Source organism: Trematomus bernacchii, unplaced genomic scaffold (genome assembly GCF_902827165.1).
Source record: "Trematomus bernacchii unplaced genomic scaffold, fTreBer1.1, whole genome shotgun sequence".
NCBI lineage: Eukaryota > Metazoa > Chordata > Actinopteri > Perciformes > Nototheniidae > Trematomus > Trematomus bernacchii.
The window spans coordinates 1603013-1629953 of NW_022987792.1; the positions used below are offsets into that span (position 1 = coordinate 1603013).

General features: G+C 40.4%; 1 protein-coding gene and 1 long non-coding RNA gene across 2 annotated transcripts; both read right to left on the minus strand.

The window, feature by feature from the left end:
* Positions 1-7716: 7716 nt before the first annotated feature.
* Positions 7717-9884, minus strand: LOC117497781. The gene is made up of 4 exons (XR_004557464.1): positions 9721-9884; positions 8686-8735; positions 8495-8522; positions 7717-8395 (listed from the first exon to the last, which is right to left on the minus strand). It is a non-coding gene; the product is annotated as an uncharacterized LOC117497781 (long non-coding RNA).
* A 5704-nt stretch (positions 9885-15588) lies between these two features.
* On the minus strand, positions 15589-25396 carry LOC117497718 (vang-like protein 2). Its single transcript, XM_034149723.1, has 5 exons — positions 25056-25396; positions 24504-24575; positions 19722-20437; positions 18080-18184; positions 15589-15622 (listed from the first exon to the last, which is right to left on the minus strand). Exons 3-5 carry the CDS (start codon positions 20147-20149, stop codon positions 15619-15621), a joined length of 537 nt encoding a protein of 178 aa, XP_034005614.1. The 5' UTR covers positions 20150-20437; positions 24504-24575; positions 25056-25396; the 3' UTR covers positions 15589-15618.
* Positions 25397-26941: the final 1545 nt, after the last annotated feature.

A 26941-nucleotide genomic window follows, 5' to 3' on the forward strand; every position in this document is an offset into this window, starting at 1 on the left:
GTGCTCAGGCTGAGTTCAGGCTGAGTTTTGCTGTGTCTCGCTGTCTCGCAGACCCCACTCAGCAACCAGGAAACGCCCCCGGGAATCAGGGCCGTCCCTCCCTACAGGCCGATCATGCAGACTGCGCGGGGCCTCACCTTGCGGAGGGGGCCTCACCTTGCGGAGGGGGCCTCAACTGAGCCGAAAATGTGGCGCAATTAGTGTGGCGCGGCACGGTTTCGCCGCTGCGAGGCTCCACTCCAACGATGTAAATCTATTCTAGTAGACCTCAACAATGGAATTATGATCAGTATAACTGGCCATGACATGGGACCTTTAAAGACCTAGCTTTTGTGTTTTATGAGTTGTTTTTTTTAACCCAATTGTTATTGTAATTATCAAAAATACTTAGATTTATTTTCTGACGATGGAATAATTCAGGGTTCTTACAAGTCAAATTCAAGCACTTTTCAAGCATTTTCAAGGTGCATTTCAAGCTTATCAAGCATCTTACAGCTGTTGTAAATTACATATTTATATACACATTGTAGGTGCCATAATGCTACTTAGCCCAAGTTCATTATTTGTATTATTATTTGTTTACGTCACTTTTATTTGTTTGTTGAGCACTTCCGGTAATTGTCACATGGGTGTGGTTTGTCTATTTAAGTCACCTGTTTCATGTCGAGTGGGGATGGCAGAGGGTGAGCTTGTGCTGTCATTTTTTCTGTTGACCGTTTTGTCCATGTTATGATTTTGTTTATTAAATATCCCAAAAACTATCTTGCTTCACTATGGACTTTCTCTTTGAAAACGCGTCACAGTTTATAGCCAAGTTTAGCCTCTCGGCGACTCAAACGCAACTGGGGATTGAGCCGCCACACACATACTTATCCTCAAACGATTATTTCCCTACCTCACATTAAATCAGATGTTCTTTATGCTATAAACAACCAAATGTGTGTTTCGTGATAGCATTCTACATGAGGATGATAAATTAAAGAAAAAGAAAACAAAGTGTAATATTTCAAAATGAGTGACCCATCTGTAAGTAGACTGGGCATCCCATATAGAGAACCGCAGTGACGCGTCCTAAAACCCGGAAGTAAACTTCTTCCGGTTCCTTCGACAAAACGCAATGCAATTTCTCCATAGGATTTTGGAAAATAGCTGGAAATAAGGTCTGTGGTTGAGACACATTTAAGAGACGGATCACGTTTTGTTCAGCCGGATAATATCCACATCTCTTATAATTTTTGAATCATAAATCTATCGATCATAAATCTATCGATTAGATTTATGAAAAGTAGGGTAGACATGTGGAGATTATCCGGCTGAACAAAACGTGATCCGTCTCTTAAATGTGTCTCAACCACAGACCTTATTTCCAGCTATTTTCCTAAATCCTATGGAGAGATTGCATTGCGTTTTTGTCGAAGGAACCGGAAGAAGTTTACCTCCGGGTTTTAGGACGCGTCACTGTGGTTCTCTATAACCTGGCTGAGCCAATATACAACAATCCGCCATATAACTTTTCAATACATTCTTTATTAACATGTTGGAGGTCCTTAGGTTGGCAGTGAACATAAGGCTCTCCCAGGTTAGGCCAAAGGGGGCATTATATGCACACATATACTGTATAAACTAAAATGTGAATTTTCCTTCACATTGAATCAGCAATCAGAAATGATGCAAATCAAATCAACTTTCAATCAGTCTTTGAGCTCCTTGAGTTGAAAAAGCAAACAGAAAACCTGCACAGAACACTGCACTGAATCATTCAAGGTAAGGCTAAACAGCATACGGCCTGTTAGGGAGTGTCTTTCAGTTCCTTGAGTTTGTCCGTTAGCTGTCTCTCCAAAGTCTCCGGATGTCTTTCCTTTTCCTTAGCAGCTCTTCCAAGGCCATTGGGCTTGGAGATGAAGCTTAGTTTTCTTTTTATGCAACTGTGTACTACTTCTACTCCACTACAATTCAGAGGTAAAGGTGTACTTTGACTCCACTACATGTATTTCCCTTTAGCTACTTTACAGATGTGGATGAATGATGTGAAATACAACCAAGTGTTAAATCAGACTGTAGTTCCACCTGGAGTAAATTCACAAGCTACCCTGCAGTATACAAAGTCATTCAAACTAGCTGCACCTTTACCAGCTTTGAGAACACTTTAATGATCAATCATTATAAAACATATCATATATATTATTCTTAAATGGAGCCTCAGTGACCTTTGAGATATCACCCTCTTTCAATCCCAAGAAAACATTCCTCCTCAAAGACACATTCACCTCCGACAGACTTTCACTTGTGGACTAGAGTTATCCTGTGGATATGGAATGGAGGCAATCATCTTCAAAAGGGGAAAATATTAATATGTCTCAGATGATCAAGGAACAAGACCAACTGTTGCTAAAAACATTTGAATACACTGACTATAAAACAAAAGATCTGGATTATGAAATAGACCCGGACAATAATTTCTTCTCTTCTATCATCAACAACTGCTGTTATGACACTGATCAACAGTACAACCAGAGCATATCATCAGAGGGCAAGCTATCTATTATTCACTTCAACAGCAGAAGCATGTATGCAAACTTTAATCTCATCAAGGAATATTTAAATCAGTTTCAACAAACATTTAGCATCATTGCCATATCTGAAACTTGGATCACGGAGAACAAAGGCATAGACTTTGAGCTGGAGGGCTATGAGCTCAGATACATTAATAGACAAAACAAGGGTGGAGGAGGAGTAGCCTTGTATGTGGACAATACTTTAAAATGTAAGGTGATGAATTATATGTCAACAGTGATTGATAATGTATTGGAATGTATCACGATTGAAATCTGCAAAGAAAAAACGAAAAATGTAATCATCAGTTGTATATATAGAGCACCCGGCTCTAGTATTGAGATTTTCAAGGACTGGATGGAGGAAATATTCTCAAAAGTGATTCATAAAACAGTTTTCATTTGTGGTGACTTCAATATTGACCTTCTAAATCCAAATAATCACAGCATGACAGAAGAATTTATCAACACAATGTACAGTATGGGTTTATATCCAAAGATTACTAGACCCAGCAGAATCACATCGCACTGTGCTACTCTCATAGACAATATATTCACAAATGACATAGAAAACAATACAGTAAGTGGACTCTTAATAATGATATAAGTGACCACCTACCAGTATTTGCAGTTTATGACAGAAACTATAGTAATAACATGCCGGACAAAGCTATTCAATACAGACGAGTTATATCAGAGGAAGCAATGAACGCTTTAAAAAATGCCTTACTGGCACAAAGATGGGATGATTTATACAAAGAAAACAATATTGACAGTGCATATGATCAATTCCTGAGAATGTTTGTATCATTATATAATACATACTGCCCAATTGTCAAATACAGTAGAAAAATGAAATATGCAGAATGTCCATGGATCACAAGGGGTTTACAAAATGCCTGTAAAAAGACAAATTCATTGTTTAGAGATTTCATGCGAAATAAAACAAAAGAGACAGAGATTAGATATAAAAAATATAAAAATAAATGAACAATTATAATAAGGACCTGCAAAAGTGAATACTATCGGAAAATACTAGACAAAAATAAAAACAACATTAAAGAAATATGGAGAATAGTATTATAAAAAATGGGTCTAGAAAAAGGAGTTATCCTACATACTTCATTGACAAGAATAAGGAAGAGGAAAATATGGATGTTGTATCCAACAGTTTCAATGATTTCTTTGTAAATGTTGGACCTGAATTAGCAGACAAAATCCCTGATGGAGGAACATCAGAAAAAAACCTGGAAAACGTAATAAAACGTAATCCTTTCTCAATGTTCCTCACAGCAGTGCATGAAAGGGAAGTAGTTGATATTGTAACGAAATGTAAAAACAAAAAATCTACCGATTGTGATGACATTGACATGACTGTATTAAAAAAGGTTATAGATGTTATTTCAAAACCATTCACACACATATGTAACTTATCATTCCAAACTGGTGCATTTCCTAACAAAATGAAAATAGCAAAAATCATACCTTTGTTCAAAGCTGGGAACAAACATCACTTCACAAACTACAGACCTGTCTCACTTCTACCACAATTCTTAAAAATTCTTGAAAAGCTTTTAAATAACAGACGGGACAATTTCATAGAAAAACACAAACTTCTCACCGAAAGTCAATATGGATTCAGAGCCAATAGATCAACATCGATGGCTTTAATAGACTCACTTGAAGAAATTACTAGCTCAATTGAATATTCATTGACCTAAAAAAGGCATTTGACACAATTAATCATGACATATTAATAAAAAAACTGGAACGTTATGGAATCAGGGGTGTAGTTTTGGAATGGGAAAGGAGTTATTTAACCAACAGGCAACAGTTTGTGAAGCTGGGAGAGTGTTGTTCTTCATATTTGGACATTACATGCGGTGTCCCCTCAGGGGTCAGTATTGGGGCCGAAACTATTTGTTATGTATATTAATGAAATATGCAATGTATCGACAGTACTCAAGTTTGTTTTGTTTGCTGATGACACTAGTATATCTTGTTCTGGGGACAATGTACAGCTACTATTGGAAGAGATCACAGCTGAAATATGCAAACTAAAGTTATGGCTAAACAGTAATAAGTTATCATTAAACTTGAATAAAACAACATTAATCATATTTGGAAATAGCAATACACAAGCATCCATTAAGATAGATGGGATTTTCATTGAGAGAGTTAAAGAACATAAATTCCTTAGAATCACAATTGATGAGAAACTGAGCTGGAAACCACAAATAAAACATATTCATTCCAAAGTCTCAAGAAGTATTGCAATATTAAACAAGGCAAAACAGATTCTTGATCAAAATTCCCTCTACATTCTTTACTGTTCATTGGTTTTACCTTATTTAAGTTACTGTGCAGAGGTTTGGGGCAGTAATTATAAAACTACAACACAATCCCTATTTATTCTACAAAAAAGAGCAATAAGACTTATTAAAAATGTCGGCTATAGGGATCATACAAACCCATTATTCTTAGAGCTAAAATTATTAAAACTGTCAGATCTTGTTGAATTCCAAATCGCACAAATCATGTTTAAGGCAAAAAACGTTCAGTTACCTGGGAATATTCAGATATTGTTCAATGAAAGACAAGGGAATTATTATTTACGGGGTTCATTTATATTCACTAATGTTAGGGTGCGCACAACAAAGAGAAGTTTTTGTGTTTCTGTTTGTGGGGTGAAGATCTGGAACAATTTGAGTGAGGAGCTAAAGGGATGTCCAAACATAAAACTATTCAAAAAGAGGTATAAAGACACAATTCTCTCAAGGTGCATGATAGATGAAACTGCTAAACCATAACTGTTTATATTCTTGTTTTGTATTCTATTTATGAATTTGTGTTTGTATGAATTTGTGTATGTACATATGTATATATATAAATATATAGAGACCATTGTCCTAACTTGCCTGTATATATTATATGAATGATTATATAAATTATTCAAGATTATAAGTATGCGTTTATATTGTATGTTAACATATATTAAGATGTAAAAAAAGAAAAAAAGGGAGAAGGGGTCGGATTAAATAAGTGTAAACTTCTTCTGACCCCTTTTCGGACGTGTAATGAGCTAAAGCTTTGTTGTTTATTGATATCAGACAATGATACTACAGATTATTCAATTATTAATTAAATGTTTCGTTTTGTTATTGCATTCATTTGTATAGTACTGTATCATGTCTGTATCACCTTTTGTTTCATTTGTATTTTCTTTGGTTTTACACGCTCGAAAAAAATAAATAAACTAAACTAAACTAAACTGGATGAACTCAAGAAACACTATCTCCGCCTACAAGGCCTTCCCCTTCCCTCTTTTCCAAAGTGCAGCCTCTCCTACTAATAGGTGCAGATAACTTTCACCTCATTACCCCAACCAAAAGAGTCTCTTTGGGTCCACAGGGGGCACCAATAGCCCTCCAGCTAGGTTCAAATACAAGATCTCACTCCTCACCCATCAGTGCATCCACGGGAACGCTCCTTCATACCTCAAGGAACTACTCTCCTCACAAACCTCCACACGCAACCTCCATTCTACAACCAACCATCTGCTTTCCCCCCCAGGACCAAACTCCGCACTGTAGAGTCTGGAGGACTGATCATTTATTCTGGCAAATTACTCAGACCTACTAATTAACCTAACCGAAGTTATTGAGTCTATGTAAGTTTGCTGCTTGGCTCAGATCCACCAACGTCAGCAAGATCTCACCTCTATTAACTCCCTGAAGAACCAGGTTCAATTAACTGCTGTTTCAATTCAGACGACCCTCTTAATCTGTTTAAGCGATCCCGAAGGATTTTGATATCAGTAAATGAGTGTGGCCCTATACTAAGTGTGAGTGTGGCAGTGTGCAATCTTACCTTTGAAGCAGGAGAGGAGAGCGCTGATGTATTTTAAGTTGTCCCAATCCAAAAGGTGGGATCAGTTTATTTGAAGAAAAATAGGTCCAAACTTATACAGGGCTTTACCTTCTCTCGTTACAACATTATAATCATACTAAACATATCATGCTGGGGTTATTTTCTAATCTAAAACCTTAATTCATAGTTCACACATTAAAGTCTTCCGACAAAATCCAAAAGGAATTTCCTCACAGATCGACGGGGTTAACATCCACACACTATGGCCTGACACATGTAAGAGGTCAGTTCCTCAGAATGTTCAGATTGAATTCCGACATAACCCAGAGGGATCTCCTCGTGGATCGAAGGTTCTAACATTCACAGCCTATAGCCTGACACATTTAAGTGGTTTTGCTCCTCAGAATGATCAGTTAGAAATCCTAAGTTTAAAAACTTTCATCCATCCATTCACTCAGCATTCAATACACAGAGATTCAAGCAATAGTTACCAAGTTTGAGAGAACCTTACCGAGAGCAAAAACCCAGCTCTGAAGCTGTTTCTCTCTCACCCAGTGTTTTAAAGCTCAAAACAGGATATAACAACCCAAAGACACCTCCTCCATACCCATATTTGTGGAAACTGGGCATGGCCTCTGATGTACAGGACTGGACATGAACAGACATATTCTATGGCATAAGACACACCTTCCCATGTTTGTGTAAAAAGGACATGACCCCGACTCTGCAGGACTTGCAAAATATTATTCTCGGCTATGACATAACCACCTTTTTGGGGCCTCAATGTATTTCTCCTTAAGTCAGGAGCCCCCCCTCCCTGTGTACTGCTGTGAGGGGAGAGAGAAGAAACTGCCTCTCCTCTTATCAGTGACAACCATAAACCATTATAGGCCTTACACACTCAACTTAACAAACCACTTTGTTTATACTGTAAATATAGAAAATCATAAAATATGATGCATTTTCATTGTGGGTTATACAAGAATATAATTGATTATACTTGATTATAATTAACTTTCGTTTTAAGTATTCATCCTAATATGGAGGTCTCAACATACCTCAAGGTTCTGAGACTACTCTCCTCACAAACCTCCACAAGCAACCTCCATTCTACAACCAACCATCTGCTCCCCCCCCCCAGCACCAAACTCCGCACCATGGGGGGGCTTTCTGTTCACCTGTGGAATTCCCTCCCAGACAAACTGAGGACTCCACAGACCACTGACTCCTTTAAGAAGGGCCTAAAAACCTTTCTTTTTTTAAAGCCTTTTATTAAACTTGTGTTTCTTTAAAAAAAGAAGTATATGATGCCCCTTGTAGCACTTTGAGATGACTTTTAGCAATGAAAGGTGCTTTACAAATAAAATGCATTATTCTTATTCTTATTCTTATCATTAGGTTGGACACTCCAAGGGCCCCCCCTATTCAGGAGCCATCGGATGCCCCCCAGAGTCTCTTCACCCCAACTGGAACCCCCGATGCCGAACTCAGTCGTCAGGTGGAGAAACTATGGCAGATAGGTGTCCTCCCCTTTCAGGAAGAGCAAGGCATCACCAGATCCAAGAGCCCCTCCAGTCCAGTGGACCCCCTTCCAGCAGCTCATTGACCGGCTCCTGCGTCCCACTCTCAGTATGCAGATATCCGGATGACTACATCGTTCAAAGTGAGGTGTTGGGGCAGGTAAAGGCGGGGCTCCAAGCTAACCTGAAGAAGAGTGAGTTGGGGTATCTGGGGTCGATGGAGTCTCCTCTTTGGGGCCGGGATGGGTGGGAGGTGGTGGTAGGTAGCAGCAGGTGTATGTGCAACACATCTTTCTTCTTAAGAAAAGCTTTAAGTACAATTGATTGTTTTTGTTCATTTCATATTGAGGAGAGCCAACAGGAAGTCTCTCATCAGCTGCAGCCTTCTTCTTTATTTTCCAAAATGCCTCCACGCTCCTCTTCACGTCTCAAACTCGCCCCGTGATGAATAAACTGAGAACAAAGAAAACCTGAGCTTACAGATTTGTCTGGAACACCAGAAAAACGTGTTGAAACCTCAATAAATAAACTTCACACGGTACGACCTCTCACCTTTCTGTGTGTCTTCACTTCCTGTCACCTGAGAGGAGAAGGAGAGAGAGAGAGAATAATGATGATAATAAAACAAAGAGAAAAAGACAGAATGATGAAGAGAGAAAGAAGAGTGTTGTTTTCCTCTGAGGTCACGCTCCATTAAAGAGTTTACTATCTTGATGAATGGAGGATATGGTTTCAGTACTCACAGGTCTTCTGGATCGTGGCTCTGAACGTCTCTCCTTGTCCATGTCCGATCCTGTAGAGATGAACACAATCCAACAGTTTAAGATCCAGTTTAAAATAAGTGTTAGTTCTTTGAGTCAGCTTCAGAGTCCTGATCTCATGCTTTACATCCCATCATATCTTCTCTGCAAACACTACGACTGCCTGCCACAGCTCTCAGCTGCATGACAGGAAGTAACCACTCATTGGTCTAGATCAGGGGGGTCCAAACTTTTTTCACCGAGGGCCACATACAGAAAAATATATAAAGGTCTGGGCCGCTCTCTAGAGGTATGTTGCCTCATAAGTTCAGTTATAAGTCAGGAAACTCAATCAGATGAAGGTAAAGGATGCTTGTTACTTGAGGATGCTTTAAGAAACAAAACAGCTCTCAGCTCTCCAGAGGGTTTACTGTATTCTGTCAGCAGCTCATTCCTTTAAACAGGAGCTTCAGATTGATTATAATTACAGGAAATATGAAGGGTTTATTTCACGCTTGTTATAACAATAAGTTATTGGGCTTTTTTCTTATCAAGTTAGATTTGTTAGGAAATGTTTTCAGCTTTAATTGACTGCATTTATTTTAAAGGTGGGCTTATTAACACATGAATACTACTGTGTAATATATGTGTACATATATATTTAAGAAGTACAATATAAGACAAGCAGAAGTTTCCTTTGTGGGCCATATTCCATTATACTTTCAGAATTTGCTGAGGGCCGATTCCGAGGGCCGCATTTGGCCCCTGGACCGCAGTTTGGACACCCCTGGGCTAGAAACTGAAAACATCCCATAAGAACAGACTACCTTTCCCACTCTTCTGTAAAACCCCATATGTCTGTCAGAGAGTTGATTACTAAAGTGTGGCTTTGCATTTCCAGCTGGCCTTCTATAGTTGATGGAAGAATGAAAGAGCCTGCAGTCAGTGGGTAACATCACTGATCCGTTTCCCCAGTGAGAGAAACACCTCCCTGTGGTTCATACAATACTGCTGAACCAGCAGAGACCCCTTACTGACCCGAGAGTCTCCAGTCTGCAGTCTGGACTCTCCAGAAGATCTCTCAGCAGCTTCACATCTGAATCCTGCAGACCGTTGCTCCACAGGTTCAGATATCTCAGATGGATGTTGGACTTCAGAGCTGAGGCCAGAGCAGAACAGCTGATCTCTGACAAACTGCAGTGCTCCAGACTGAATAAAGAAAACATGATGAGGATACAAATCTGTTTATAATCAGATGTGTTATTCAACATTGAAATGAATGGGAACAAAACATGTCTTCTTCAGAAAGTCAACTTTATCCTGTAAAACTAATATTACTTCAGATGAACTTTATTCAGACGTTATCGTTTACTAAATATTAAAAACATAGATTTACTTTTCACAACTAACATCTATTACAGTTCCTTTAAGAAACAGTCAACATTTATCTCTGCAGTTCTTACTTTAGTACCTACAAATGAAAGTATGAATAAAAGAACATTTACAACTTTATGGATGTAAGTTAATTACCGTAATTTTCGGACTATAAGGTGCACCTGAATATAAGCCGCAGCAGCTAAATTGAATGATGTGTACATATATAAGCCGCACTGGACTATAAGCCGCAGGTGTTTTAATGTTTAATTACCATATCTAAGGGTTCGTGCACAGAGGGGATTGTCGGGAAAGAGATGGCTGTTTGAGGAAGCTCCCATTTATTAACATTTCAACAAACAAGTTGCATATTTGCATAACGTATTCAAGTGTTACCATTTAGTGCAATAGTAGCTACAGAACATGTACTGTGCTGTGTAAACTGTACTGTATCACATAGCGTTTCAGACACACACACTTTTCAACTTTCAAACATAGGAGAGGTTACGTCTTCTTTGTGTTATAAGATAGGACTGGCAGGGTCAGTCAAACCTGGTCGTTATCCCGCGGAGCTCCTGTCCCGGTCCCTTGCGCTCTCTCGGCCCGGTGTCTACAGGGCTAGCCCGAGGATCCCCCGCAGCTAGCAACAGGCCTTCAAAACAATGTTAGAGGCGCTCCTGAAACAGCGTCAAAACGGGTATATTTCCCGGGCTTTAATATACGCTTTGTTTCACTCGTTTGTTGTTTTGTTCCTCCGTGTTTTCAGAGCAAGTCGTCGGAGCTGTAAAAATCCATAGATTAGCCGCACCGTTATATAAGCCGCAGGGTCGAAAAATGGGAAGAAAGTCGCGGCTTATAGTCCGAAAATTACGGTATGTAGAAAAATCAGGTTGAATAACTAATGACTAGTGACTTTTGCATGATAGGAGACCTTTAATGTCAGAGATGATGTAGAAACAATCCATTGATAATCTGGAACTTTAACTTTGATCAGATGTTTAACAACTCCTTCATCTCCCTCACAGCTCATCAGTACTGACAGCATCTCCACTGACTCATGGAGCACAGAGTGAGTCTGAGGAAGCTCAAACACTCTCCCTCACACATTCACCTTCTCTTTGTTACTCTGATCAATATTCAGTCATTAGCAAAAGTGGAAAAATAACTTTAATATATTTTTTTCAAATTCAGAAAATGATAAACAAACAGATGAAGTTCAGTCAGTGAACTGACCTGAGAGACTCCAGTCTGCAGTTTGGACTCTTCAGAAGATCTCTCAGCAGCTTCTCTGAACCCTTCAGATCGTTGCCTCTCAGGTCCAGATGTCTCAGATGGATGTTGGACTTCAGAGCTGAGGCCAGAGCAGAACAGCTAATCTCTGACAACCTGCAGTAACTCAGACTGAATAAAGAAAACATGATGAGGATACAAATCTGTTTATAATCAGATGTTATTCAACATTGAAATGAATGGGAACAAAAACATGTCTTCTTCAGAAAGTCAACTTTATCCTGTAAACTAATATTACTTCAGATTAACTTTATTCAGACGTTATCGTTTACTAAATATTAAAAACATAGATTTACTTTTCACAACTAACATCTATTACAGTTCCTTTGAGAATCAGTCAACATTTATCTCTGCAGTTCTTACTTTAGTACCTACAAATGAAAGTATGAATAAAAGAACATTTACAACTTTATGGATGTAAGTTAATTACCGTAATTTTCGGACTATAAGGTGCACCTGAATATAAGCCGCAGCAGCTAAATTGAATGATGTGTACATATATAAGCCGCACTGGACTATAAACCGCAGGTGTTTTAATGTTTAATTACCATATCTAAGGGTTCGTGCACAGAGGGGATTGTCGGGAAAGAGATGGCTGTTTGAGGAAGCTCCCATTTATTAACATTTCAACAAACAAGTTGCATATTTGCATAACGTATTCAAGTGTTACCATTTAGTGCAATAGTAGCTACAGAACATGTACTGTGCTGTGTAAACTGTACTGGATCACATAGCGTTTCAGACACACACACTTTTCAACTTTCAAACATAGGAGAGGTTACGTCTTCTTTGTGTTATAAGATAGGACTGGCAGGGTCAGTCAAACCTGGTCGTTATCCCGCGGAGCTCCTGTCCCGGTCCCTTGCGCTCTCTCGGCCCGGTGTCTACAGGGCTAGCCCGAGGATCCCCCGCAGCTAGCAACAGGCCTTCAAAACAATGTTAGAGGCGCTCCTGAAACAGCGTCAAAACGGGTATATTTCCCGGGCTTTAATATACGCTTTGTTTCACTCGTTTGTTGTTTTGTTCCTCCGTGTTTTCAGAGCAAGTCGTCGGAGCTGTAAAAATCCATAGATTAGCCGCACCGTTATATAAGCCGCAGGGTCGAAAAATGGGAAGAAAGTCGCGGCTTATAGTCCGAAAATTACGGTATGTAGAAAAATCAGGTTGAATAACTAATGACTAGTGACTTTTGCATGATAGGAGACCTTTAACCTCAGAGATGATGTAGAAACAATCCATTGATAATCTGGAACTTTAACTTTGATCAGATGTTTAACAACTCCTTCATCTCCCTCACAGCTTATCAGTACTGACAGCATCTCCACTGACTCATGGAGCACAGAGTGAGTCTGAGGAAGCTCAAACTCTCTCCCTCACACATTCACCTTCTCTTTGTTACTCTGATCAATATTCAGTCATTAGCAAAAGTGGAAAAAAAACTTTAATGTATTTTTTTCAAATTCAGAAAATGATAAACACAAACAGATGAAGTTCAGTCAGTGAACTGACCTGAGAGCCTCCAGTCTGCAGTTTGGACTCTTTAGTCCAGAGCTCAGCAGCTCCACTCCTGAATCCTTCTGATCGTTGCCACTCAGGTCCAGATCTCTCAGATGGGAGGGATCAGACTTCAGAGCTGAGGCCACGACTTCACAGTGAGTCTCTGAGAGTCCACAGTTAGCAAGTCTATAATAACACAGATATTACAACATGTGTTAAAAAAGAGGAAACATAATGACCTCAAGCATTTGATGAAAAACATATTTGACATGTTCTGATTGAGATTTGCTGTTAGTCCATTTTAATAATATATGATAATAGAGTGTAATGTGTTGTCAGTGTGATCTGATCACAGGTCTGTGCTCCTGCTGTCACTGACTGTTACCATAGAAACAGAAATTAAATAAATCACTTGACAATATTAGAGATGTACATATTTAAATGTTAGTTAATATTGAGATGTGAATGATGGATGTTTTGGTTTCTCTGAGCATCTGGAAATGTATTGTGCACACAAACACAGTTAACAAACCAATAAAGTTTCAATATTTTAAACTGAATACCATCAGATGTTCTCACTATATGAGCATTAAGACATAACTCTGGTATTGGTGGGATCTGATATAGATCTTATTTTAAACTCTAACACATTGTGATAAAAACGTGTGTGTGTTTAATGATAAAGAAACTAGAAAGTAATAATAACTGATAACTGTAAGTCCTGCTGTGTGGTGTGATCACATGCTGAGAAACCTCTAGAGTCCTTCATGTGTTTGACATGTCGCCTCCATCACTCAATATGAAGAGAGAAACGCTTCAGTTTAACTATTATTATAAATAAATAGAAGAACAGTCTTGGTTTATTTTGCTCTCAGTATTTAAACAGCAGAAATGTTATAGTGTTTATTTGAATAATTAAACTTCTGATCCACATTAGTTTATAAAGTTAATCACATCTGGACTTACTTGGCCTTCCTGCAGTTCCTCACAGCTGGAATCAGTCTCTGTTTCCCCTCCCGTGATGTGTTGTACTTCCTCATGTTCAACTCATCCAGAACCTCCTCTGACATCTGCAGCATGTAGGCCAGAGCAGAGCAGTGGATCACAGAGAGTTCCTTCTCTGATCTGTTCTCTGACTTCAGGAACTCTGTGATCTCCTGATGTACTGAGTGGTCCTTCATCTCTGTCAGACAGTGGAAGATGTTGATGCTCCTGTCAGGAGAGATTTCATCACTGCTCATCTCCTTCAGGTTGCTGATGGCTCTCTGGATGGTTTCTGGACGGTTGTCCGTGCGACCCAGCAGGCCTCCTAAGAGTCTCTGGTTGGACTCCAGAGAGAGGCCGTGGAGAAAGCGGACAAACAGGTCCAGGTGGCCATTTTTACTTCTGAGGGATTTCTCCATGGCTCCCTTTAGGAAGACATCCAGGGATGGGTAATCCTGATCACTGTTTTTACTGTTCTCATAGTACCAGTCTCTCTGCAGGAAGTCCTTCAGTACCTCTGTGTTCCTGTTGGTGTAACAGTGCAACATGTAGACTGCAGCCAGAAACTCCTGAATGCTCAGATGAACAAAGCAGTAGACTGTTTCCTTGAAGATCACTCTCTCTCTTTTGAAGATCTCTGTACAAACTCCTGAGTGCACCAAGGCCTCGGTGACACCAAGACCACAGCGCTGCAGGTCTTCTTGGTAGAACATGATGTCTCCTTTCTCCAGATGTTCAAACGCCAGCCTCCCCAGCTTCAGAAGAACCTTCCTGTCAGCCTCCGTCAGCTGCTGTGGACTCGTCTCATGTCCCGCTTCATACTTCTGCTTCTTCCTCTTGGTCTGGACCAGCAGGAAGTGTGAGTACATGTCAGTGAGGGTCTGGGGCAGCTCTCCTCTCTGGTCTGTAGTAAACATGTGGTCCAGAACTACAGCAGTGATCCAGCAGAAGACTGGGATCTGACACATGATGTGGAGGCTCCTGGAGCTCTTGATGTGAGAGATGATTCTGCTGGACAGGTCTTCATCACTCGATCTCCTCCTGAAGTACTTCTCCTTCTGGGCGTCAGTGAAGCCTCGTACTTCTGTTACCCTGTCCACACACTCAGGAGGGATCTGATTGGCCGCTGCAGGTCTGGAAGTTATCCAGACGAGAGCCGAGGGAAGCAGCTTCCCCCTGATGAGGTTTGTCAGCAGCACGTTGACTGAGGACTGCTGTAAGACATCAGACACAACCTCATTGTTTCTGAAGTCCAGAGAAAGTCTGCTTTCATCCAGGCCGTCAAAGATGAGCAGCACTTTGCAGACAGCCAGCTGCTCTGCTGTGACCTTCTGTAAGGTTGGATGGAAAACATGGAGCAGCCTGAGAAGACTGTACTGCTCACCTTTGATCAGGTTCATCTCCCTGAAGGAGAGCGGGATCACCAGACTGACATCTTGGTTTCCCAAACCCTCGGCCCAGTCCAGAGTGAACTTCTGCACTGAGAAGGTTTTTCCAACTCCAGCGACTCCGTTGGTCAGGACCGCTCTGATGAGAGTCTGTTGGTCAGATGAGGCTTTAAAGATGTCCTGGCACTTGATTGGAGTGTCATGGAGGGTCTCTTTCTTGGAAGCTGTCTCCAGCTGCCTCACCTCATGTTGGGTATTAACCTCTTCACTCTGGCCTTGTGTGATGTAGAGCTCAGTGAAGATCCTGTTGAGGAGGGTTTCACTTTGATCAGTTCCTTCAGTCACACGTTCACATCTCCTCCTCAGACTGAGCCTATGTTCATCTAAAACCTCCTGCAGACCACTATCTGCTGAAAGAGAAGGAAACAGGAGAGAATCAGGAAATGCTTTTGAGAATATAACAATAAAACTAATAAAAACAGACTGAGTTTAAATGTTTTATAAACATTTTAATGTCTATGTTCTTCAACAGAATACCTAATAAAAAAAACAAATGAACCAGGAAGAGGAATAAGACGCTGCATGAGTTCGGCCTCTTACCTCGTACAGAGCTGGTCTGACTGGCTCTGTAGCCTTTATTTAACCAGGTCAAATATCCCGAGATCAACGATCTCTTTTTCACGGGAGACCTGCGGAGAGGAACACATCCTTTATAGCACTTTACTTCAGAGAGGCTGATTCTCACCAAAGGTACAACAAGGGGGCACATTCTAGTTTGATCTTTAAAAAAAGGTCTATATAATATATACCCTTGTGATCAGGTATAGCTTACAATTCACATGATCATAAAACCAGAGAGCATCCTGTCTGGATTCATCACCCAGAGGAGCACATGTTCCCTGTATCTACACACACTGTATTAACCTGGTACACTATAAACCCAACTTGCATAGAATCTGCTGTGAATTAATATAAATAAACATATGGAAAGGATGCCTAAATAACAACAGAATGATACTGATGTGTAAAAAGCCTGAGTTAATGCTTTGTCAGGTCTGTCTCCAACACAACGAGCATAACATTTGTTTTCCTTTTTGTTTCTGAAGAGATGGGTTTGATTAAAGCTAGGCTAACATTAGCTGCTCCATCAACACTCAGAGTAACTTCATGAAGTCATAAGTACAGCAGTCACTATATTGCAGGGGTCGGCAACCCCTGGCACGCGTGCCAGCATTGGCACGCGGCACCGTAGCCAGTGGCACACTAGGAATAAGTCGAATAAGTGTGCAAAATATTTAAATTGTATTTTCGGATCCTGAACGAGACCGCCGCCAGAGCGCGTCTCCCCGTTACCTGCAGAAGGAAGCCATGCACGCAACGCAGCCCCGCTCTCTTTAACTCCAGGTGACTTTCTGCCGCTTTCCTCCGTGGTGCAGTGCTGATCGTTTCACCACGGAAGAAAGCACTTCACAAATTGCAGTACCCATAAGGAGCTTTACAAATGTCGCAGTTTTTGCGTGGCTGTGTGTGTCTTTAGTTGAAAGCCCAGTGGCGATCTGCTCATCTCTCATTGAAATAATATGCTACAAAGGGGCGGACTGGCCATCTGTGTGTTGAACTTTCCTGTCGGCTCCCAGACCGTAGTCGAGGAGGGCAGAAGCAACGAGCTTCAGGTTCAATAACCCACTTTAGCTTAAATGACTGGAGAGAGGCGAGCTCTTCTTGAGAGGCCGTTGCATTTATTTAGCTGTTCTTCTGTTTCACAAAATACATCACAGACCTGTTTTTCTGCTGCCTCGTTTCACTTCCAGAAACATACTCACACGCACACGCCACACCCCTCTCTCTCTCTCTTAAAGGGACAGCGATCTCATCTCACTCTGCATGACCCTAATATCATAACATGTGTGTTCTGGAGAATCACAGAACGGACGATCGTCCTTATTATTATGCCGTTTAAACCAATTATTTAAATGTGTTTGTTAAATTCGGTATCATGTAAGTTGCGCTGACAGGTCCACACACTGCTTCCCCGCAGCGAGGCCCCCCCGCCCTCCTGTTGATAGATCACGAGCGTCAAGCTCCTCAACATCCTCCACCCACCCCCCCCCCCCCCCCCCCCGTTGATAATTCTCGATCGTTGGCACGCTGATAATTTTTTTTTTTTTAAATGGCACTTCATATCAAAAAGGTTGCCGACCCCTGCTATATTGTTAGCACCACAGACAGTCTCTGGTTTATACAGGAACATGAATAACCCTGATTGAATATGAGCTGCTGTCGAGCTCTGTTCTCCTCTCTGATTCCCCTCAGACCGTCAGAGACCCCAGGAGCACAATCTCAACACTGACAGGTTTTTGTAACAGAGCGTCACAAACTTTACACTCAAGTTGAAATGTGTCACGCTGCACGAATACGCAGGTGATATGAATTTAACATCTTCACTTCCTTCGTGTTGCCAGGCACGGATCTGGGTCTTCGTATTGACTCTACATGTGATTTCACAAAACTCTGTTTTATCTGCTAATGCTAAACACAACCAGCTCACCAGGTTATCACTATTATTAATAAACATCTTAAAAAGACATATCATAGATATGCCCAAGTAGTTAAATAATGTTTTGGACAATATATATCGTTTTTAAATCAGTATTTATCAATATTGTTGCTATTTAAAACTATTTTATACACAGATACAATGATAATATAATTGCATATTGAAATATCCTTAGATAATGTTAGCTTACTCTGCTGCGTTTTCCCTTTACAAACTGCTCACATGATTTCATTAAAGAACAGTTTGATATATTAGATTACATCAAAACTGGATCCTCTTCAGGTCAGTTTACAGGAGAGACTCTTACTTTGTGTCTGAGGGTCCAGGTTCATTACTGAAGTATGGAGGAAGCCACCCTTTAGACCCGTCACTCTTCAGAGACCACATGGAGACCGTAGACCCTGCTCTCTGTCTGTGGAAACAACACATGTTTAAACATCATTAGTTCATTTAAAGAGCAGCTTTAACAAAGATGCACGCACGCGCACGCGCACACACACACACACACACACACACACACACACACACACACACACACACACACACACACACACACACACACCACACACACACACACACACACACACACACACACACACACACACACACACACACACACACACACACACACACACACACACACACACACACACACACACACACACACACACACACACACACACACACACACACACACAATGAATAAGAGTGCACTTGCTAGGTCTTACCGATATTAGCGAGCCACTATCAGAATGAATCATCACAGCGCTAATGAGAGATAGCTAGCTCGAGTCAGACCCTCTGCTTTCTCACATACATCAACCGCAGGGTCAAGCCTCCAGAAAACTCTTCGGATATTAATAGTGACTCAAACTACATTTGATCGATGAATAACTACCAACACACTTCAGAGAAATAAAAGTTCTGAATGCAGAGATTTAGGATTATTTCTCACTGCTTCATTTGTCTTTAGTTTGGTCTATAACTTCCTAACTGGGAGTTTTGTGTTGGAGATGTATTTCAGAATACTCTCTTTGTAGTTTGAATATCAGGGTTTATACACTTTTTCACCAATGATTTTCAATGACTTCTCCATGACCTTTACCTAATTTTCCATGACCAAAACAATGACTCTTTCTCAGCGTACCACTGAAAATGGTTTATTTTAACATGGAACAGTTGTGCCTATCTCAAACAAATCAAATAGGCTTACTAGCTTCTACACCAGGGGTCACAAACCTTTTTTAGGGTGAGGGCTACTTTCAAAAAATAAAACAAGTCGGGGGCTACTTTTACTCCTCTTTTTTTTATTTTTTGCTGTGAAACGTGTTTTCAATTCAAATTCAAAGGTTTTAATGTCATATGCACAAAAGTGTAGAAATGGCAAGGAAAATCGTATGACCAGAGCTACTCCAACAATGCAATACATAATAGAATAAGAAAATAAAAATACAAAATAGCGCAAGAAGTCTATATACACTTAAATCGACTATGATATATACAAGAACAGAATGTAAAATAAAATATTGTACAGTGAGATGAAATGAAATGTTTGTACATAATTATGCATTATTGGTAGTCAGTGGTTACATGTTTGGTTCTGTCTAAGCTACTATTTCACCTATGCAACATATATATATATATATATATATATATATATATATATATATATATATATATATATCAATATTTCAATTACTTGTATATAGACTATTCTGCAGTATTTCTATTATATTCTATTGTATTGTATTTACTTGCACTATATTATCTGTTTTATTGTGTTGCACTGTTGGAGCAGCCTGTGACCTAAGATGTTCATTGTCATAACTACACTGTAGCTATGCACACATGACAATAAAAGCCTTGAATCTTGAATCTTTGTTGATAAACAAAAGGTTTACCAACTCTTGCAGACATTATGATAACGTTTTCTACATTGTCTCACAGACCTGAGGTGTCCCACGTTGTAGAACTTGCTGGCTCCATCAGTACTTGGCACCACTTTGAGGCAGAAGGCGGGCTGCAGGTGTCGGACCTCCAGCAGCACCAGAGCCAGGTACTGAATGAAGAGCAGAGCGTCCACCAGCGAGGCGGCGTACTCCACGATCCCCCGGTAGTCCCTCTCCCTCGGCTCCAGCACCCGCACGCCGTAGAACAACCAATAGGACGCCACGAACAGGAACACCAGCACCATGAGCAGGCAGCGGAAGCCGAAGAAGCGCGGGAGCGTGGCGCGAGGCGGGCGGAGGAACAGCGCCCAGGAGGAGATGAGCAGCACCAGCAGCTTGAAGGCCAGGGAGACGTAGAGGCCCTCGCAGGGCAGGATGAGGAAGGCGAGTGGGGTGAGGAGCGCCAAGAAGCTCAGGACGCCCCCCATCAGTATCAAGTCCTGGGGGGAGGAGGAGGAGGAGTCGGGGCTCACAAAGTCCGCTAAGCACCGGCCAGAGACATGGACAACGAGTCGGGATACTCGTACAAGTCCTCGCACTCCAGGACCTCCCGCAAGCACAGGTCAACCTTACTCCTGAGGGAATCTATCTTGGAGGTCGACGAGGGGGGAGCAGGAGAAGGGAGGCGGGGCGGAGGGGGAGGCTAGAGAGAGGAGAGGGGGGAGAGAGGACGGTGGGCGGGAGAGACGCTGCAGGAGAGCTGAGGTGGATGGGACCTGAAAGAGACAAGGAAAGAAAATGTGATGGTTAAACCTTAATCTCAGGTCTTCTAGGGTTAGTGTTAAGGCAAGGCAAGGCAAGGCAAGTTTATTTATATAGCACCTTTCAACACAAGGTAATTCAAAGTGCTTTACAAAAATGGAAGACATTTTAAAAATGGCATTTAAAATCAGTCATTAAAAAGGAAAGATAATAAAATAAACATTAAAAGAAAAAATACATGGATAAAAGTTAAAAGTTACAGTGCAGTTTAAGATGTGAATAGTTCAATTAAAAGCAGCGGCAAAAAGAAAAGTCTTCAGCCTGGATTTAAAAGTAGTAAGAGTTGCAGCGGACCTGCAGGTTTCTGGGAGTTTGTTCCAGATATTCGGAGCATAATAACTGAATGCTGCTTTACCATGTTTAGTTCTGACTCTGGGGACAGAAAGCTGACCAGTCCCTGAAGACCTGAGGGTTCTGGATGGTTCATAATTTAGCAGTAGGTCAGACATGTATTTTGGGCCTAAACCATTCAAAGCTTTATAAACCAGCAACAATATTTTGAAATCTATTCTTTGACACACAGGAAGCCAGTGTAAAGACTTCAGAACAGGAGTGATGTGATCCACTTTCTTAGTGTTAGTGAGGACTCGAGCAGCGGCGTTCTGAATTAGCTGCAGCTTTCTAATAGATTTTTTAGTGAGGCCTGTAAAGACACCATTGCAGTAGTCGAGTCTACTGAAGAGAAAAGCATGGACAAGTTTTTCCAAATCCTGCTGTGACATTAGTCCTTTAATCCTAGATATGTTCTTTAGGTGATAGTAGGCTGATTTAGTAACTGTTTTAATGTGACTGTTGAAACTCAGGTCAGAGTCCATGACTACACCTAGATTTCTGGCTTTATCTGTTGTTTTGAACATTGCAGACTGAAGCTCAGCGCTAACTTTTATACGTTCTGCCTTGGCTCCAAAAACCATTACCTCAGTTTTATCTTTGTTTAATTGGAGAAAGTTCTGACACATCCAGTCATTGATTTGTTCAATGCACTTACTCAGTGTTTGAATTGGAGCATAATCTCCTGGTGAAATTGTTACGTAAATTTGTGTGTCATCCGCATAGCTATGGTAACTTATTTTGTTGTTTTTCATTATCTGAGCCAGTGGTAGCATGTAGATGTTAAAGAGAAGAGGCCCCAAGATGGAGCCTTGAGGTACCCCACATGTCATATTTGTCAACTCAGATGTGTATTTACCTATAGAAATAAAGTTTTTTCTGTCCTTTAAGTAGGACTCAAACCAATTTAGAACTGTTGCCGAAAGTCCCACCCAGTTTTCTAGTCGGTCTAGTAATATGTTGTGGTCAACAGTGTCAAATGCAGCACTGAGATCTAATAATACTAACACTGAAGTTCTGCCACTGTCTGTGTTTAAGTGGATGTCATTGAAGACCTTTACAAGAGCAGTCTCAGTGCTGTGGTTTGGACGAAATCCTGACTGGAACACATCCAAAGAGTTATTTAAATGCAAGAAGTTACTCAACTGTTGAAATACTACTTTTTCAATGATTTTACCTAGAAATGGCAGGTTTGATATTGGCCTGTAATTGTTCATTACTGAGGCATCTAGATTATTCTTTTTTAAGAGCGGTTTAATGACTGCAGTTTTCAGGGCCTCTGGAAAAATACCTGAGTGAAGAGATGTGTTTACTATATGAAGTAGATCTGAGGCCATGCAAGGAAAAACATCTTTGAAAAATCCTGTTGGAATAATATCAAGGCAGCAGGAGGAGGATTTCAGAAGTTGAATAATGTCCTCTAAGTTTTTACCATTAATCTGATGGAATTGTGTCATGGTGTTTGAATTGATATTAGGTGGACATAGGGACAAAACATTTGCTGTACCTGATGTAGAGGCACTGACTGCTTGTCTAATTTTCTGAATTTTGTCAGTGAAGAAGGAGGCAAAATCATTGCACGCCCTGGTGGATAGAAATTCAGAGGCTACTGACACTGGGGGGTTAGTTAGTCTGTCGACGGTAGCAAACAAGGCACGTGCGTTGTTTTTGTTTTTGGTAATGATGTCAGAGAAGAAAGACTGTCGTGCGTTTTTCAATTCCAAATTATAAAGGCCAAGTCTCTCTTTATAGATTTCAAAGTGAACCTGGAGATTTGTTTTTCGCCACCTACGTTCAGCTTTTCGACACTCTCTTTTTTCTGTTCTCACGGTCATGGCCTTTCTCCATGGAGATATTTTCTTGCTAATCACTTCCTTTACCTTAGTTGGAGCAATGGTATCTATAACATTTTTAATTTTTGAATTAAAATGATCTACTAGCTCATTTACTGAGATGTTAGCAGGGGCAAGTGTGGATGAGAAATTATGAGTAAACATTTCCCTAGTATTTTCAGTTAAATATTGCTTTGTGGTTACCTCTTTCTGAACATTTTTGTGAACAGAAATAGAGCTCTCAAAGAAAACACAGGAATGATCAGAGAGTGCAACATCAGTCACCACAACCTTTGAGATATTCAGACCCTTTGAGATAATTAAGTCCAGAGTGTGCCCCTTATTGTGCGTGGGCTCCGCCACATGCTGAGTCAGTCCATAGTTATCAAGAACACAAAACAGTTCTTTAGCCCCTCTGTCCTGGGGGTTGTCAACATGGATGTTAAAATCACCAACAATGACTAAACGGTCAAAGTCAATACACACTATAGACAGCAGTTCAGTAAAATCATCAAAAAAGCTTGCACAGTATTTGGGTGGTCTATAGATATTTAGGAACAGAGCTCGAGAGGAGCATTTCAGCTGAAGGGCCACATATTCAAAAGAAGCAAAGTCCCCATAAGATGTCTTCCTGCATTGAATGGAATCATTGAACAAAATAGCAACTCCACCCCCTTTCTTATGCATTCTTTCCTGACTCATAAAACTAAAGTTGGGAGGGGTTGATTCGATAAGAACAGCTGCACTGTTATTTTGTTCAATCCAAGTTTCCGTTAAAAACATAAAATCGAGATTGTGCTCAGTGATAAAATCATTGATTAAAAATGTTTTTCCTGCCAAAGACCTGACATTTAATAAAGCTAGTTTAAGTTTGTTAAATACACTATCAGTAAAAAAAATTGTGACAAGCTGTGGCTGACATGGAATCACTGCTAAATTTGATAACCTCACACAAACGTTTGAGCACTTCCTGTTTCTAAGCTGATTTACCGCTCTTAATCTATTACCTATCAACACAGATATCGGCAAAGCTACTGGCAGGCAGGGCCCCGGCATGTGCTGGAAAGAGTTGAGAGTGCCATATGCCCTTGAGCCTGGACCCAGCACATATCAGTAAAAGTTTGTTGCGTTTTGTACACACACATCCTTATCAGGCTTCGGAGACTGCAGATGCTTTCTTGAAGGGATGGGAGGTGGTTGACATAGGCACAGTGATGAAGACGGGTTTAGACTGGTCTGCTTTCTGTCCACAGAGTCAGAACTAAACATGGCGAAGCAGCGTTCAGTTATTATGCTCCAAATATCTGGAGCAAACTACCAGAAACATGCAGGTAAGGTTCGTTTATTTATATAGCACATTTTCAGACACAGAGGCAATTCAAAGTGCTTGCATCATAATTAACACTTAAAGGTAGGGTAGGTAAGAATGGAGAAACCAGCTCGAGTAAGCTATCATTTGAAAGTACGCAGGTGAAAAAAATCTGTCTCTTCCTTTAGACTTCCTTACAGAGCCCCTCCTCCAACACACACCGTGTTGGCTACCCCTGATCTACACGCTAAAGCCACTAAAATCTCTCACCAGCAAAATACCTTGACAGTTAAATGGCATTTCACGTTTCATTACTATACAGTATTTATTATCATTATGGTATTACTATTTCGGCGATTAGATAAAATATAAATTATATTTGATGCAACTTTAGTTACATTTCCATGACTTTTCCAAAACTTTGGGAAAAATATTGTTTTCCATGACTTTTCCAGGGCCTGGAATTAGCATTTTGAATTTCCATGACTTTTCCAGGTTTTTAATGACCGTAGGAACCCTGGAATATACAAATGTAGTATTAGTACTCACCCTCTGACTGCGCGGTGTGACTCCCGCTGATTTGATGTCAGGGAACTTGATGCCTGCTGTTTCTGGAACAGTCTACAAAAAGAACAAATCTGATAAGATACAAAATAAAACACCCCTCTGAACTTTGGATATTTTAAACATGAAAAAATAGTCTGCTAATTTAGTGATGTTATATAACAAATAATATGTTGCATTTGCTGGTAAAAGCTTCTCAGCTACGAATGGTTGTGATTCATTTCCCTCATTTTGAGTGCACATCTTACCGGTTTTTCACACACACACACACACACACACACACACACACACACACACACACACACACACACACACACACACACACACACACACACACACACACACACACACACACACACACACACACACACACACACACACTACATTTTGACTGCGCTGGGCTGTCACATGTTATGTAACTCTGATGAATCAGAAAACAGGAAATAATAAAAGTGTACAACACTTGCAGAAGTCTCAATGGACTCTAGGACGCAGATTGTTAACCAATAAGTTATTTTCTCTCTTATTAACACTCACCCTTTTGTTCTCCTCCTGACGAGCTGTAAAATGGCGTCTGGCAGTCTGACTTCCTACTTTCAACTTCCCTCACTGTCTGCAGCTCCTCCCTCTGATTCATAACCAGCCTTATCAGCTGAAGCAGTTCACACCTTTATATATACAGTCTATGGTTCACACACAGGGACTTTGTTCAGTGAGATAGAAAAAGACATGCAGCTAAAAACAAGCTCCACAAAGTTATCAAAAGGACACAACATCCACACATCAGCGTCCATAGGATATAATTCAATCTGCTTTATATAACAAACAATGAACAGCGACTTAAATAAAAACACAAGGCTAAATTTAACTAATTTACAAGATATGCCAAAATCAGGGCTGCAATAGAGATTTCTCCTCTAGCAAGTGTTTTAAATAGGAGAAACAGTGTTTTAAATAGGGGCAGAGAAACAGGAGAGAATCAGGCTGCAGCACCTCACTGAAAAGTGTTTTAAATAGGAGGAAAGTGTGCAGGGATGCTCAAATGTGTGTTCATGCAGCACCTAAATAATGGTAATACTGATTAAAAATCATTTCTCGGGCAGAAAGTATTTTAAAAGTGAGAAAAACTATTTTAAATGGCTTAAAAAGCACCAAGTGATTTAAGTGCAGTTCCAAGATTCCCCACAGGAGGGCTTCAGGGCGCGCATCACCCGACATGAGCACAGTGCATTAACAGCAGAAAATACGATTAAAAAAAGGCAAATCAATTGATTTAAAGTGCAGGGAGGCTCCGCACCAGACACAGGTACATTCCTACATCCCCACAATAGTGACACTGATGGTTTAAAGTCGTTTCTGCGGGGAACAGAGTGCTAAAAGTCTGATTGTTTCAGAGACCCATAGTAATGATACAATAAACCATTTACATCTAAAAGTATTGATTACAATTCATACATATATATATATATATATATATATATATATATATATATATATATATATATATATATATATATATACACAGGGTTGGGTGAAGTGTTTTGCCCCAAATACCAAAAATACCTCATCTGCACTTTTCCCCATAAAAATGAATTTTAATCAATACTTTTAGATGTAAATGGTTTATTGTATCATTACTATGGGTCTCTGAAACAATCAGACGTTTACCACACTGTTATCAGACTTTTAGCACTCTGTTCCCCGCAGAAACGACTTTAAACCATCAGTGTCACTATTGTGGGGATGTAGGAATGTACCTGTGTCTGGTGCGGAGCCTCCCTGCACTTTAAATCAATTGATTTGCCTTATATATATATATATATACGTTAAAAACTGCAATATATACCTGGCTGCTAAATCCTCAGAACTGTTACAGGATGTGTATTTTGTAAATTGTATAACTTTTTATTTTATTATATTTTTTTATCATATAACTTTTTTTTTACTTTAAATACTTTTTTTTGCATGTAACTATGTAACATTAAGCTGTCAGTGGCTCTTTTCTGCTGTAACAACGTGCATGTCCCCTCTGTGGGACTAATAAAGGTTTTCTGATTCTGAACTACGATGCTCAACAGCTCGCTTAACGGAACTTTGACGCTGGTATCAGTTTGGTTTCCCACCAATCACGGGAGTATTGTGTATAGAAAGTCTTGAAAGTAGGCTTGTTTGAGACAAGCGAGACCTGCGCAATTGCGATCAACGTCTTGCTCGTGCGTTGCATGATGGTTAGTCATTTTGTCCGACTTGCTCTGGAGGCTCGCCTACATGAGACGTTGAAATCTCGCGGGACAAAGACGCCCGCAGACTTGAGAGCGAGGCTCGGCGAGGCGGCGCAGTTTCTCTCCCCGGGCTGCGGAAGCGAAATGCTTGATGGGAAACGACTCGCTGGTATCTCGAGCTGAGTGCTCATTGGTGGGTTT

Coding starts and splice junctions, on each gene's coding strand:
- LOC117497718 (XM_034149723.1), bottom strand. CDS start 20,149: ATGGGGGGCGTCCTGAGCTTCTTGGCGCTCCTCACCCCACTCGCCTTC. Junction 18,185..19,721: donor TACAACGTGGGACACCTCAG/GTCTGTGAGACA, acceptor TTGTTTCCACAG/ACAGAGAGCAGGGTCTACGG.